General features: G+C 32.1%; 2 protein-coding genes across 2 annotated transcripts in view; both read left to right on the top strand.

Moving 5' to 3' along the window:
• The window catches only part of LOC140445067 (potassium voltage-gated channel protein Shaw-like), a 555,968-nt gene that overhangs the window by 375,511 nt on the left and 162,759 nt on the right, over positions 1-17,698 (top strand). The window lies entirely within an intron of this gene.
• LOC140445068 (uncharacterized) lies at positions 13,785-14,260 on the top strand. The gene has a single exon (XM_072536860.1). The coding sequence runs from the start codon at positions 13,868-13,870 to the stop codon at positions 14,258-14,260; it is 393 nt and encodes a 130-aa protein (XP_072392961.1). The 5' UTR covers positions 13,785-13,867.

Here is a 17,698-nt window from a genome sequence, read left to right as displayed (position 1 = left end):
GCAGTAAAATTCATTGTTTATTTTGTTATTAATATAATAATACAATACAAATTAAACTGCAATATTCATAAGTATTTAAAAATGATAATAATATACATAAAAAAATACACTACAATACAGTGCAACATAATTCTATATAATAATACAATACATATTAAAATGCAATATCCATAAGTATTTAAAAATTACAATAATGTAATAATATTAATAATAAAGTCCTCCCCGACTGGGAATCGAACGCCGGTTTTCCGCGTGACAGGCGGGGATACTGACTACTATACTACCGAGGACATGACACAAATGTATTTAAAAATTGACAGTTCTGGATCATACAGTGATTTATTGAGATTATTATTTTGAAATACAAAAGACTAATATAATTATGAACATTTAATAAATAATACAAAACATATCACATAAATAATAATATTAATAAATATTTTATTACATGTATAATACTATATGTATATATATATCTTTATATAATATTTATATAATATTAAATTATATATACAAAAGGAACATTTTTATATTCGAGAGAGGAAGAGAGAGAAAATATATCTTCTGTCTCTCTCTTACTCATTATCTTACATATGTAATGATTTCACAGATTCACTCCCATACAAATTTCCAACGTGGAGCGCGCGTATAGAAGTATAACTTCAAAAAACTAATATTTTTATTAAATAAGTATAAAAAAAGGTTAAAAAAAAACAATAAAAACAACAAAACCATAGATTAATCATTTATTTTACTTTATTGCAATACTTACAAACTTTTTTAATTATACAGTGATCGGCACACACATCTGTACTGCATATTTCACAATTTTGTTTTCTGTCCTTTTTTATTGGGCACATGTGACACCTTTTCTTTAGAGGTTTTTCTAGTTTTTGCTTTTTATTGTGTAATTTAACTTCCTATAAGCATTTTTCAATACACTTTTTAGTTTCCCATTGTAGTCCCCTTGATTTTCTTCTCAAAATTTAATGCAACACTAGTTGTTCTGCTGTCGTTGTAAGAAACAATCTTCGCTTTTCATTTTTGTTTTCGTTTCATTTTGGATGTAAATCTGTCCAATTAATAAATGAGGCTACCCCAGTTACGTCTAAAATATTCATGAAAAATGCAAAAGGCTGACGGTTAGTTCGTCTTATATTTACTTATATTTTGTGTTAATATAGGTCTGTAAATAGTGCATGCAAGAATATAAAATAAATATAATTATACAGTGGACTTTTTGGTTAGCCCAATTAAATGGAGTGTATTATGTAAACTGTAATTAAGTGTAACCAAATACACAAATGCACATAATAACGTCACTTAAGGGCTGTGAAAATTATCACCGGAGGCAGCATGAGTCGCTCCGACCCAGACCAACTCAAACAGACTAACTATTTACTCTGGGATTGTATAAAGCGACGCAAGCAACTGTATTTCCTCTAAATGATTAAAAATCCTGGTGGTTCAATATGTTTCGTACAATTCTATTTGCAAAGGAAATTACCGTAACTTATAAAAGGCATGCCGTGCAGTGTGTAAAACAAATTCAACAAATCCGAAATTTAATTACAGTTTGGAAATAAATTATTAGATCGATATTTAGGAGAAATGTATAATAGATGTCTTAATGGAATTAGAAAAAACACTTGCAAAATGATCCTTAGTCTTCTGTTTTTTTTACTGTTTTTTTTTTATACAATATCAGTCGCAATACCTACTAATGGTTATTAGCGACATGTTACATTAAGGTACAATTACTTTAATAATTTACAATAACAAAATAGGTGAGTTTTTTAAGGAAATTTACAATATTGTTTGTTACAGTTTTTGTCCGTAGTTTATTTTTATGAACGAGAGAGTAATTAGCATAATTTTAACTGGTAGCTCCGACCACTCCATGGGCGGGCTTAAGATTAATTGAAAAATTACTTTGAATAATTGTAAAAAATAAATGAATTATTTCAGTGTTATAAAGTGTTATGTGTATGTAAATAAAAGTGACCTCTTTTATCACACACTATATTAGAACTGACTGGCCTACATTAAAAAGGGGTTTTAAAAAATTCACATTTTTTTTAATTTTTAAAAATTACAAAAGAGAAAAAGAGTTTTTAAAACCGTCTAAGGTATGTTAAATAGATGAATAAAAATATTAATATAAAACTTACAGCTACTTGTTACAAATCCAAATCAGATTCAGAAGATGAACTTTCAGAACCAAGATTTATAATAACTGGCTCGATCATTTTATCAGTAATATTGTCCAGCTTCCACATTTTTTCCTCTTCTTTAATAGTGTGATTTACTGCCTTTTCCCAGTTTTCAGGTTTTACATTATTTACGGCCTCCAAAAACAACTGTTTAACATCATGAATTTTAAAAGTGGTATTTTTTCTTGAAACTTCACTCTTTATCTGTGCCCATACCAGTTCAATCGGGTTTAATTCACAATGATATGGTGGGGATCTAAGTACTGTCATTCCACGATTTTTGGCAATTTCATCAATTTCGTATTTTTTAAATTTTTCTTTATGAAGAGCACACAACGAATAAAGTTCCTTTCTTATAGATCCGGAATGGTACGTAATATTTTTTAAACTCAGCCAATTCTGCAAGTCTTTTTTTACCCACTTGGTTGTGGGCAGTCCTTCTATAAGTCTGGAGTGATAACTTGCATTATCCATTACTATTACACAGTTCTTAGGAAGAAGATCTATCATTTGTTCGAACCATTCTTGAAAGACATCAGCGTTCATGTCTTCATAGTAGTCACCGGTCCGAGTTGATTCAAAAGTTAATAAACCACCTTCAACAAAACCGTCTGAACTGCCAATGTGTACTATTATCAGCCTGCGTCCCTTTCCTGATGGTGGGTTTAAACCAGTAGATAAGTTATTTACAAAAGCGTGCCTTTGACTTGTAACAGTTTCATCCTGCCAAAATTTATTTGGTGTATGACCCTCGTTGATCCATGTTTCATCAAGATAAAATATCTTTTTTGGTTTCTCATTTCCTTTATGGTTCTTAGAAAATGTCTTCTCCATATGACAATATCGCTTCTTTCTAATAAAATAGACTTTCTGGGATTCTTTTTCCAGCGGAAGCCTATTTCTTTTAAAAGTTTCCATAACGTACTTCGACTCATTTCTGGGTAATCCTTATCATCTCGAACTGAGACAAGAACTTTATCCAATGTTGGAAATTCTTGTCTGAAGAAGAATTCATGCACTTTCCGTCGAAGTCCTTCTTTAAAATAATATTCTATTTGAAATTTTGGTTTCCCTGGAGCATTACGTGGCATTTGAAAACTACCATATTTCTCTTCTTTAATAACTCTGTAAATCGTAGATTTCCCAACACCAAGTGTACTGCTAACTAACTCAACGGTCTCATCAACACTTTCACATAAACGTTTGTCTGTAAATGATTTAAAACAATTAAATATTAATGTTTTTTCATTAACTGTTAGAGGACCAATTTTTCGGCGTTTACACGGCACTTCCAAATTTTCCATAACACTAGTATACACAATAAACTGCACCTTGCAACTGAAGTACCTACTTTTAGTAAACTGTTAAGAATTTTGAATACGCCACTTGGACCTTCCTATATACAAAATGGAAAAACCCACTATCACATTTTCTGTGGAATAAGTTTAGAAGGTAATTATCTAGTCAATTACTGTCGTAGATTCCTGGAATTAAAGAATTAAATGTTTGATTGTTGAAACCCTTACTTCGTGGAATGCACTCATTTCAGATAAAATAAAAGGTTTTATTTTATCTAAAGAATTAAACTTTATTTTGCAAATAGGCAAAGAATTAAACTTTATTTTGCAAATAGATAAAATAAAACGTTTTATTTTATCTAAAGAATTAAACTTTATGTTGCAAATAGGCAAAGAATTAAACTTTATTTTGCAAATAGATAAAATAAAACGTTTTATTTTATCTAAAGAATTAAACTTTATTTTGCAAATAGGTAGGTACTTATTAAACTTTTATTGGTTATATATAACCAATAAAATAAACATCTTACATTTCTTGCAAATTCATTAGTACCTGTTAACCTCCATCACTCCGACACTGGCAACCTTATTTAGGGATTAGTAATCCTCACAACTATTGTATTCTATTCTGCTCCAACCTTTATACCTGGTGGTCATACTCAATTTAAAATTGTTTTCCTATATACTTCTGTAAACTTGTTGACAAATATCTGTTTTTCATTGAGTCACCCGTATCAACAGTTTAGGGATTTGCATATATAATTTATTGTTTTATTACTCTCTTGTACATAAAAATACACTATAATAATGACTTTAGATCAAAATATTGTTTCACAAATGTATCACAAATTTTGCAGTTTATTAAGCGTTTTACATTGAGAGTTGTCTTACATCTATCCCATACTCTTTGATCCATTCGGTCAAATAAATATGCATGTGTTATTTGCATATGACCTAAACGTAATCGATAAATTCTAACCTGGTTGGCCCTACTTCTGTTTTGCTTCCTCCACGTTTTTAAAAATGATTTAAATTATTTTAATTTCGATTAAGAGTTGTCTTATTAACTTTGCCATTTACACTGGATTTTAAATTTAATCACTGTTTTAATTTCACTGGCAACTACTTCACTTACTATTGTTGACTTTTCGTTGTTTGCTGCATCTCGAGCACAGAAAAAAAAATTTATGTGGGTGAAAATGTTCTAAACATTATACCATTGCTCAGTGTGTGTTAAATTTAGGGCAGAGGAAAATATCCGAGCCCATTTCCTCCTGGGTAGAAAAAGGCCTGCAAATGAATGTCTTCCTGTTGTCTTGCCTACTAACTAAAACCACCCATTTTGCGTTAAGACACCGCCGTATGTGCCAAGTTAGTGAACAAAAATTAGGGGAGCCTTACGCTGCGTTAACTGATAATTTACAATTATTGCCGGTTCTTACCTAGGAGCAGTAAAGAACAAGTAAAAAATGTATGTAAAATAAACAAAAATTCCTTACTGATGGTATTACCTAGAGCTATAAGGAACCAAGAGGGGTAAAATGTATGCAATGTATGAAAATAATAATAATTAATATATGTAAGTATAATAAACAAGTATAAATAGTATACTCGTATTATAATATGTATATATATATATATATATATATATATATATATATATATATATATATATATATATATATTCTGTTGTTTAATGATAAGTAAGTATAAAAAGTAATAGTAAAATAAGTGATAATAAGTAAGTAAGAAAGTAAGTAAGTCAGTAGGTATGTAAATAAGTAAGTAATAATAATATATGGTCTTGCCGGTAGTATTTGGAATAAAGGCGGAAGTCTTGTTACTTGTCTATGAGAAATTTACAGTTTTTTTTGCTTTCCATAGCGAAACGTATTCATTTGTCAGAGGATATCTCTTCTGGCTTTGTTCGCATTATCTGTTGTTCCAACGTAAATACGTTTTACCTGAAGATACAATGCACCGCGTCGTCTTCATCTACATCGTCTACATCGTCTACATTACATATGAGACAATTCTCAGCGCTGGTTTTTCGAATACGATACGTATAAGACCTAGAAGATCCTTATCCCGTCAAGAATTTCGTAAAATAGAAATTTAATCGCTTAAACTTCATTTGTATCACTCTCTGATATCGAGTATTAATTTTTTGGTCCATTGTGCCTTCTCTATCTATATTTCCCATTCTGCTCGCCATTCTGTTTGTAATTGTTCTTTTATGATGGCTCTTTCTTAAAATAGAAGTTATAGAGCCTCTGCTGATTTTTCGCTAGAAGGTGCGCACTTATCACTTTTTATGTGGTCTTTTGCTGGATTCTGGTTATCATGTCTCTGTAACTTTTGTAATTTGGTACATCTTCTCAAATGGGGGTTCTATATAGGAGAGTGGACTGTAATACTTGCAGATACGTTCTTCGTTTTTAACTACTTGGGCCTTTTATATTCGGCATGATCCGTTGTAGGGCTGCCGTTCTTTCTTTTGCCCTATGGACTACATTTGTCAGGTGTTTTGTAAAGATTGGGCCTATGTTGATGTACATGCCTAGGTATTTTGCACATTTTGTAGCTATTGTAATAGTACTACCAATTTGAGGAGTCAATTCGGGTCCATGTTGTGGTCCTGTTAGTATGACCACTTCCGATTTGGTTTATGCTAGTTCGAGATCGTTTCTAGCCATCCATCCGTTGACTTTTCTGCAGCATGTCTTAAGTGACTATGCCAGTGTTGGTGCTAATCTTGCAGTATGTCGGCTGTTAACTTTTGTTCTATATTTTTTGCCACTGCAACGTATCTATTAGTACAATACCTCTTAATGATAATGATAGCTATCTTGACATTCGAGCTAATTTCAGTTTTGTTATGATATGTGCAAAGTTGGCAGAGTTAAAGGTATTCTGTTGAAGATAGTCTCTCTCAATTCGTCTTCTAGGCGATATTTGACAAAAGTTTTTTATAGTTTTCTTAAACAGTCTAATACACATATAGGCCTGTACGAGTTGGCTTTGTGCGGGTTTTTACCGGGTTTATGTATCAGTGTAAGTTTAGCAAGTTTTAGCTGGTCTGGAAACTCTTGTTTTATTAGCAGCTTATTAAGTGCTCTTCTAGTAGCTTCTAGTGCGCTTCTAGTAGCTGGTCATTCATTCACTAGTATTTTTATGCCTCTGGTGGCACACGGTCTAGTCCAGGGGATTTATTTATTTTGATGGAATTGGCTGCTCTGGTGAGTTCGGCGGATTCAATTCGTGAAGACAGTTCTCGTCGATTCTAATCAGCAAGTCGTTTAGGGACTTATTAGGAAACAGGATATTCACTATTTCCTTTTTTGGGCATTGCACAGGTTCTATGGGGCATTTGATCTCAGTGTCTTAGTGGCAATCCTGTATGCTACGCCCCATATATCGTTCATCAACTCCTCGCACAAGTTATGCAAGCATGTGCGTTTAGCCCTTTTGATAAATTTATTGAGATTCTTTTTGGCGTTCTTATATTCTTCTTTGACTTTCTGAGTTCTATTTCTTTGTGCCGCAAACCTGATTCTAAGGCATTCTGCCCGCTTAATTCTGGTATCCTATACGTATTAAAGTTGGTAGTTTGTTCTGGTAAGTTCCTTATATAATTCTTGAATTTGTTCTTATCGAACTTGAGTAATTGACTTCGTATGAGATTTACTTATGGAACGTGAAGATGTTATTATCAAGCACATCCCATCCCGAGATCTTTTTGGCGCAGTTGTTCGTTGCTAGTGTAACGTCTATGTGACTTCGCGACTCACCACCTTCGAATGTGGATTTACTGTTGTTTAAAACAGTCAGGTTTGCAAAGGAAATTCATTCGTTCCAAATATCTCCCCTCTTACAACACCAACGATTATATAGGTTGTTTCTTCCTCTGACGCCTCTATGAATTTTTCAACCTGCTCTGCATATTGTTTCATGTTTATATTAGGTGAGATATACCAGGTTATAATTGCTAGTTAATTTATTTTTACCTTTAAAAATCCTTCTTTGTTTTTTTTGAGATATTTTTATTCGGTTTTGGGACTATGACTATATCCGCGTTAATTTGCAAGGCTTTTGAGTAATTCAGGTCGTGTTCCACCTTTACTCTTCCGATGTTCACCTGCAGCATCTTAAGTCTTTTCTAGTCATTTTTTAAGTCGTTACTAAGATCATATCAGGAATGAAGATATTAGAAGGAGGACAAATACTATATATTCCAGTGTAGATAGAATTAAAACGAGACAACTAGTCTGGTATGGTCACGTGAAGCGAATGAATGAAGATAAATGGCCAAAGAAAACTTTAAATTACATACCAACACAAAGAAGAAGAAGGGGAAGGCCTTCAGTTGCATGGGAAGAAAATGTACCGCACATAATGAGACATAGAGATATCAAAGAATACGAATGGATGGACAGAAAACGATGGCGGTCGAAATGCGAGAAGCGGCAGAGGCTGTAGGAACCTCGCCATATATATATATATATATATATATATATATATATATATATATATATATATATATACCGTCTTCGTATATATATATATATATATATATATATATATATATATATATATATATATATATATATATATATATATATATATATATATATATATATAAACTAAGGTACACTCGAAGAGTGGTGGGTTTTTCGGTCAAAGTGGAGAAATAAAAGACAAAGAAGGTGGCTACTTCATCTATTTATTGAAGACGTTTCGCTTTCTGCTCAGAAAGCATCATCAGTTCATCTAAAAAGAACAATATGAAACCAAACATCCATAGAGAAGTTACAACAAAAGTGTGTTACCTTACAAAGACATGTAGCAGTCAATGATGTTAAAAATATGAAAAAGCTTACGAAACTGGACATTCAGAGTTAACGTTGTATAAAACAATTAATTGAAACTAGGTATAGTTTGCAATTTAACAAAATTAGAACAGCAAAAGAACATGTGATAAACATACATGTATAAAAAAGTTATTATAAAAACTTAAGTAAAAAACATTAAGGTTTATTTTAAAGTGTAAAGAACTAGAAAGATCATAAGAATGCACTTCCAACACATTTATTTAATAAATTAGATTTTAATTTTAACTTTAGGTAACATTATAAGTTATTTAAGATTAATAGTAATAAGATAAAATGAAGTTACCAGTCTTTAGCTTACTGAGTCTCGCCGATAAATGAATTTACAGGTTTAACACCCACGCAAACAACGTGAAGAGAGGTGGCCTTGAGGTCAAAATGACATAAACAGCAAGGCAACCTACCAACCTCTATATAATAAGGCGGTATATTCAAAAAATGTGATAAATTTGGTTGACAGCTTGTCGTTAAAAAACCAAACAATGAAAGGATAAGGTGGTTAAGATCACCATTTACCCCACAGTGATTGATCTGTCAACAAAGAACAAAGCATGCGAAGTCAATCCAAAATATCATATATTATAACATATATACATATTGTTCTTTTTAGATGAACTGATGATGCTTTCTGAGCAGAAAGCGAAACGTCTTCAATAAATAGATGAAGTAGCCACCTTTGTCTTTTATTTCTCCACTTTGACCGAAAAACCCACCACTCTTCGAGTGTACCTTAGTTTATTTTGGATTGACGGTCGTACTCCTTTTCTCTCTCTCTCTCTCTCTATATATATATATATATATATATATATATATATATATATATATATATATATATATTATCGTAGCTTCATGACAACTACTGGGAAAAAGAGTATTGGTACATGTGTAATTAAAAACATTAGCAGATGGTTTTTGGCTTTATCCGAAAATTTTTGTCAAAATGTGGTTGCAATATTATCAGGCCCTGGAGCTGTATTTTTTTAAAAGCTAGGTTTTTAAATTGGATGGATTTCATCTTCCTTAAAATATTAAAGGTACTTTTTCACTGATAAGTTTTGTTTCTAAGAATGTTTTTATATAATTATGATTAACGGAATTATTTTTAAACTGTATTGCTAATACCTCAACAATTACCTATCTATTATTGATAACATAATTATCAACTAAAAGAAAATTAAATATATCTAAATCTAAATATATCTGTTAATAACATTAAAGATACGCAGCTAAATTCAAAGTGCATAAAACATTTTTCCTTATTTTTAAACGTAGTTTACCAAAGGAAACACTTTTATTTTTTATTATTGTATACAAGCAGATAAGTTTAATCCTCATCAACGCAAGCCATGTATATAATTTGAAAACGGTTATCCCTCGTGGATTTAACAGATTCGTTATAAAGTTCAAAATACTTTTGTAATTTAAAACTTATTTAGGGAAATTTTACTGAACTGTATAACTGAGTACAAGATTAACTGGATAACTTTATTGCTATTGGAAAGTTATTTATCTCTGACTTATGCTTTCTTATAAATATAAATTGATGGCTCGAGGAAAACTAATATTCTCTCAAAAATATATACCGGGTCGTAAATTGTCAAACGGGCTATAGGAAACACAATGGGTAATTCTAAACTGTTGAATATCTGCTACCCTAATTATTTGATATAAAAAGTCATGAGATAGTATTTAGGCAAGGAAATAAAGCACTAAAAAATACAAAACCTATCAATTTTCCGAATCAAGCTGAATCGCCGTGCAACTTTTTGCATTCGATTCGGGAAAGTGTCAGGAAAAACTGCGAAAAAAATTCATGTTAGTAAACCCTGCGGAAGTCGCGTCTTTTATTTTCGTTCGAGCGGTCGTGCTGCGGTCCTTAGGTCCGCATGATGAACTATCAGTTGTTTCGTGAGATATATTGCTTGTAATATTAAACAAATTGTATCAAAAATTAAAATTTTATATAAATGAATTGTATTGATTCAACAATTTAGAAAACAAAAACGAAATTCTTCTTTAGTATTATAACTGTTAATCTTCTTCCGTTTCGGCTTCGAGGCAGGTAGCGTAGGTAACTTTTCTTTGGCAGTGCTCTAAACATACAAATTTGTTACAGGAACCGCAAATAATTGTCGTTTTAAATACGACAAAATGCAATAAAGAGATCGAAACGTCAGTAAAAACCTGTAAATAAATTTATATTGTGGCGGATTTCGAACAAATAGTATTTAAAAAATTAAATATAATTAAGATTGAAATAAAAGTGAGCGTACGCCACTGGCTTTTCATACGTCTTCCCCACTTCTCTGCCTTCAAACGATGAAATCACTTTTCCAAATAGTGAAATTATAGTATAATATAGTTAGTACATCTTTGAGATATTTAAATCATTACCCAAATAATGCTTTTCTGTCCTCTCTCGGCTATAATTAATGTTGAAAATGAGCTTATGTGTGACCGTACTCCTTGATAAACGCTTTTGTTAATTTTATTTGGCGGTTGTTTCTTTCCTTTATTATCTGGTTTAATGATTTCTGTATCCGTTCATTTTGCTAAAGCGGTTCAAACAAACATATCCTCACCAGATGAGTCTGCAGATTCTTTGTCCATCTCATAATCTGTATCTTGGTCTGAATTGTCTACATCCGAAATTATGGAATCATTGCTCTTAATATCAGTCGATTTTTCAGGCATGCAGTTGTTCAATTCAGGGAATACATTTATTTTTTATTACATTGTCCTCGTTTCCATTAGACGGTGTTTCTTCTCTAACAATCTGTAACAAAACATATTTACGCATTTTCTTATAAATTAAATTAAATTTTATTTTATTTTCCATTAGTGCCTGAAAACATTATTATGTATGTTAGAAATAATTTTATATTCTTCATTTTATACCAGGCTTATGATGAAAATAGTGATCATATAAATGAGATAAGTTTACAACAAAATTTTAGAATGATTTCTAACAATATATAAATATTTTTATGCAAGCAGTAACTAATACGAAACACTATCAAATATAAAATATTTTTGGTTACAAGTGTACATTTTTTAATACTCATAATAAACTGTTTTTATTAAGATTAGGATTACAAGGAGTTGTAATTCAATAGCCAATAAATTGTTTATAGAACTCAGCAAGAAAGACAAATTCTTAGGAATGCTATTTTTGTATATTATATTAAAAGACTATCACCAGTCTTGTATAATTAATTACATTTTAGATATTCGATCCATATTATCCAAAGATATAAAATTGGAACTGTAAATCTCAACACTATAAGTGAAGCAATAATTTATGAATTTAAAATGTGAAAACAAATAGAAAAGGTTAATGCGAGTGAATAATAAAAGTAAAATGTAATGGCATGTCTCGCAAAACAGGAAAACAAAAAGCAAAATAGGTATACTGATGGAAGTCAACCTTATATATGTATTTCTGACTATCGGGCGTCTTCAGTACGCTGCAGACACGTTGAAAAAGGAACACTTTGTGGCATTAGAGTTAGAAGACCCTGAAGGTTTCCAGGACATCTAACAATAACCACGAAGGAAGCTACACCTTCCTGCGGAAAGAAATGAATAACGTTATTGGTTGTAAACTGATTTTGTTTACAACCCTGTAGTTTTTAAGATGGAATATTTCCTTTGGTTAACAACTTCACTCCACCCTGTACGCTTAAACGACCTACTCATTCCAACAATAAACTCGATCCATACTCAATACGTGTTAAAAAGACCAGTTCCCGGCATATCGGCGCCGGTCCCAAGAAAAAAGTCAGTCTGTTAGAAACTCTCGCTGAAGAAGTATGGTGTTTTAATAAGAAAATTTGTTTTCGCGATTGCGAAACTAACAACTTTATGTAACAACGTATATCACATATTGTACCTTCTTGTTGCTGTTACCTATAGAACGTAGAGAAATAAAAGTTAGTTGCAAGTTACTCGTATTCTTTACGTACTATAGACACTCAAAAACCTCAAAGAATAACGGCGGGATAAGTTAGTAAAAGATTAAAAGCACATGGAATCACACATAATTCCATCTCAAACGCCGGCATTTTCTCCAGTTATAACGTTTAAAACAAACAGAAAAGGTCAATGGGAGTGAATAATAAAAGTAAAATATAATGACATAATATCTCGCAAAACAGATGAACAAAAAGCAAAATAAGTATATCGATAGAAGGCAACCGAATAAACGTATTTCTGACTATTGGTTGTCTTCGGTACGGTGCAGCAAGTTAGAGAATGAGCAGGTTAACTTAGGATAGGATCACTACAGGAATAACGCGACCAATTTGTGCATTAGAGTTAGAAGACCCTGATGGTTTCCAGGACAACAACTAACAATAACATTGTTCACATTGTTTCTGTAGTGTTATTTTCCTTAGTAAACCTGCTCCTTTTTCAACTTGGCTGTACCGTACTGAAGACGAATAATAGTCACAAATACGTGTATACGGTTGCCTTTCACCGATATACCTATTTTGTCTTTTGTTTTTCTGTTTTGCGAGACATCCCATTATATTTTACTTTTATTATTAAGAGCTGTAGCTTCCCTCGTGGTTATTGTTAGTTGTTGCCCTGGAAACCATCAGGGTCTTGTATCTCAAATGCCACAAAGTGGTCGCAATGTTCTTGTAGTGATCCTTTCCTAAGTTAACCTGCTCCTGTTCTAACTTGGCTAAACCGTACTGAAGACGACCAATAGCCAGGAATACGTATATTGGGTTGCCTTTCATCGATATACCTATTTCGCTCTTTGTTTTCCTGTTTTACGAGACAAGCCATTACGAAAGTCGAAAAAAATTGAAGCTAATTTTTTGCTAATTATTGCTATTTTTTTAAAGTTAATATTAAAAATTTCAATTTCCAGCTAGTTAAAAATTAGCTAAAACTGAAAAAAGAAACTTTTACATTCCATGAGTTTTTTTGTACGACCAATATCTCTCGAGTTCCAGGCGAAAATATGGGAGCAATTGGTAAAAATTTTAGATTTTTTTCTGATTTTGTTAAATAAAAAATTAAGCACAAGGTTTGCGACTGGCGCATGCTGTGATTATTAGTACAAGAGACAACCTGAAGACATTCCAGTAAAAAAATAGACTTCTATAGAAAATGTCCAATTCAAAACAGACCCGCCTAGACTATTACTAAAGTTATTACACAACTTTTTTCCTTTTTTTCAGATCCGCCCCTGGTTTATACATATTTAATACGTATAGTTATAGTATCGCAGCATTGCCTAGAGCAACACGAGCAATACTACCAAATGCACTGGCAGATGCACGAGGATGCGAGCCAACAAATAAAAAAAGAAGAAGTAATACGTATAGTTAGCAATACAAATAGTCTATCTTATGTGACGCATATAATATTTGTCATTTTTGACATTTAAATGGGCAAGAATTACTAAAATTGCCATATATTTATACACTAGCGTAAATAATATTAAAACATTATGGCTCCCAATCGCTTGTGTATAATAAAAATCGTAGAGCTGATTATTGCCGTTGTCTGCATTGTTTTACATGCTGAAAGTAGAAGTACAAAATACGATCTTGATACCACATCGATTATAGCATATGGATCTTTCATAATTATCCTTCTAGGAGAAGCTGCTGCATATTTCTTGAAGTGCCCATTGGATAAGAAAATTGATATATATTATTCAATTGTGGGATGTTCCCTATTTTTAGCAACAGGTATCTTAAACATGTTACGATATACTGATTACTCTTCATCCAGGTGGAAAACTTTTGGTATTTTTAAATCTTTGTTTTCATTGGTTAATGCAGTTCTTTTTGCAGTGGATGCATTTTTCACATACAAAGGAGAAACAATTAGTACATAAAAACCCTTTAATTACTGTAATAGCTGATTTAAACCTTTGTAGTTTAAAGCTTTTCTTGATTATATATTATCGCTAATAAAAATTTTTATATCATTACAAACAAGTATTGTAGTACGACCTGAAAATTAAAATAAATATTATAAACTCTTTTCCGAATATATTTAATTATAGAGTAAGATCCCAGAGCGATCAGACATAACTTATTTTCACACAGATGAAACCTTAGATTCTGAGTAGCGTCTCGTGTGCTTTGAATACCTGCGTATTTATGAAACTTGCTGAGTGACACCTGGGCAGGTACCAGGTGAGAAAGGTAACTAAAAATAAGAGCTATTTAACTTAAATTTACATAACTGATTTTTATACATATTTGGTAGAATATTATTTTAAAAATACTGTAATAAGTGTTAGACACTTGTCATGGACCAGAACTTTTGCCAGACGCTTTAAAGCTCCACTAAAATTAAATGAACTTTACTTACTTTTACATGTCTGATTTTTAAATAGAGATGCAAAAATATTTAATCGGATCGAAAACAGTAAGTATTCTTAATGTATTTGAATTTTTTACTCTGAGGCTCATGCGCACAGCACTCTCGCGCTCATACTTCTGGTTAACTAATTTTTGTGTTTGAGGGATGTTTGGTCATTATAATTTGTCTGACTGATTAAATATAACTTTATTATAGTTCCATTAATAACATATTTAAAAATCAGACATGTAAAAGTAAGTAAAGTTCATTTAATTTTAGTGGAGCTTTAAACCGTCTGACAAAAGTTCTGGTCCATGATTAAGTATCTGACACTTATTACAGTATTTTCAAAATAATATTCTACCAAATATGTATAAAAATCAGTTATGTAAATTTAAGTTAAATAGCTCTTATTTTTAGTTACCTTTCTCACCTGGTACCTGCCCAAGTGTCACTCAGCAAGTTTCATAAATGCGCAGGTATTCAAAGCACACGAGACGCTACTCAGACTCTAAAGTTTCATCTGTGGGAAAATAAGTTATATCTGATCGCTCTGGGATCTTGGACTATTACTGTAAGCACTATTATTATATCAGGAGCGGAATCCTATTCTTTTCACGACTTATGAACTTTGGAATGTATTTACATTCTAAATTTAAAGTAAACGATCTTTTTTCTCGTCAAAACAGTTAAATAAGTTGAAATATAATCCCACGCTCGAATTAATCGTATTACTTTGTTCACCAAGTTTGGTGAACAGATAGGTGATGATTTGTGATTCTTAGCTTAGTAAGTTTCGGAGAATTAAGATGTTTTACCTTAGACATTTGAGAGTTATTGAGACCGTAAGATGACAGCCGCCTTTATTACAGGATCCTTTAATAACGTACAAAATACTTCAGGAGAAGGTGGGGGAATATCGACCGCAAGGTAATATCGATCACTCTTAAATTTCATCTAATTGAGGTCGCAGAGCAAAACAAATGGGCACATATTAAACACGTCAACAACAGGTTGGCCACTTGGTCGTTTTTCATGCGCCATAGTCACTTTATGTCTAGTAAATTAGATTCTACAATTGTATTTTAAGGTAAGGGCTCCTTTATTAGCTGAAGTAGGCATTTTAGTATTCACAAACCATGAAAACATATTTCTAGAATACAGATATCATAAAATCATATAATTTCAGGTTAAGTGTTTTCTAAAACAGTTCATGTCAACAATGAGCACACTTTCGGATAAAATCGACTATAGTGGCCGATTTTACCCCAACGTGGTCGATATTACCCTAATTGTGATAGGTCTTAGTTGATGTTATTTATTTTAGATGCCACGAACATATCACAGAACAACAACACGGTCCTCATGGGGCGAAGAGGCGATATAAAGAGCCCTCAGCGATTTAGCTGACAAAATACTTTCGATAAGAGGGCATTCAAGGTATACAACATCCCTTATGGAACTTTGCAAGACCGATTAAGAGGTCGTGTCGAGGCCAAAAGAATTACAGTAGGACGAAAAGCTGTCTTTACCAAGGAAGAGTAATCCGAATTGCTGTCTGATGATGTGGGCTCGTACATCAGCATCGTTTATTTTATTTTTAGCTGGGACTCTTCCCCATGCCTCAAGAACGCAGTGGAATTCTTCCTTAACAAGACATCTTTCAACTCTTCCCCAGCTGATACAGTAGGTTTTAAGAAATAGTTTTTTACATATTTGAATACTCTCATCACCTCTATCCACAAATATTTATATGAACGATTTTTGGGAGCACTGTTCCCATTTCGTATACGGGATCTCACAGTTTTTGCATTTTTATACAGCCACGCAAGTAGGTGTTTTGCTGGCTATATTCTCCTAAATTCTAAAACGAGTTAAACAATGAACGCCGTTTGTTTACATCAACTTTTTCTATACATTTTCGCCGACAGCGACAGTCAAAGTCAGATAGGAAACCTTTACCTTTAACTACTTTCACCTGCTGGTTTTGTATGTCATGACACTGTTTCGCAAAGTCTTCTGTGAATTACGCTGCCATTTTTTGGGATTTCTTAACCTCTTTCGGGTAGCCTGCTTGTTTTCAGGTTCGGTTTGTTCATTTAAATCCATATCACATTAACTAATAAAATTTCACAACTGAACACGATTGTAACAAATTTTAAACTGAAACATTTACAACGGCTTACATCGAACACAATATTATTACGTTTGAACTAACGCATTCATAGATAATAAACAGGCAAAAACATAAAAAAAATACTGGACTTGGACTATATATATATATATATATATATATATATATATATATATATATATATATATATATATATATAGTCCAAGTTAGTCTATCACATACCCTGTTTTGAATGTGATGCATGTTATATTGGTCAAACTGGCCGTTCCCTTAAAGGACGCCTTACTTCACATCGTAGTGACATTAAACTTTCTAAACATACTTGTGCCCTTGCAGAACATGCAATCAACACCAAACATACTGTGAATTTTGATGATGTTAGAATTCTCTGTAGAGAACGTAACCTTAATAAGAGACAGTTTATGGAGATGTGTCATATTTTGAAACAACTTAATGCATTAAATAAGAGAACTGATATCAGCAACTTAAGCCAAATTTACCATGCACTAATACTACAAAATTGATTCTTCCGTATTCTACTTTTAAATTATTGGTTTCTTCTTCAACTTCTTTTATTATATCATAACATTTATGTTGGCATCTACAAAACTTTTCCTTCAATCTCACCATCTGATTGTCAGTTCTGACATTCGAACTTTCAAATACTTTATTGTGCATGATATGATCATTAGGGTGTCCCGTCTTTCCATAAAAAAAAATTTTTTTTGAGCTACACTATCGCAAGAGGTATCCAAATTTGCGTAATTTTTCAGAGATTATGAAAAATGTAAAATAAATACGATAGCATGTCACCTTCAGGGCTCTACTAGA

Source organism: Diabrotica undecimpunctata, chromosome 7, assembly GCF_040954645.1.
Source record: "Diabrotica undecimpunctata isolate CICGRU chromosome 7, icDiaUnde3, whole genome shotgun sequence".
Lineage (NCBI taxonomy): Eukaryota > Metazoa > Arthropoda > Insecta > Coleoptera > Chrysomelidae > Diabrotica > Diabrotica undecimpunctata.
The sequence above is the reverse complement of the archived record's forward strand: the minus strand, read 5'-3'. Positions and strand labels throughout refer to the sequence as shown.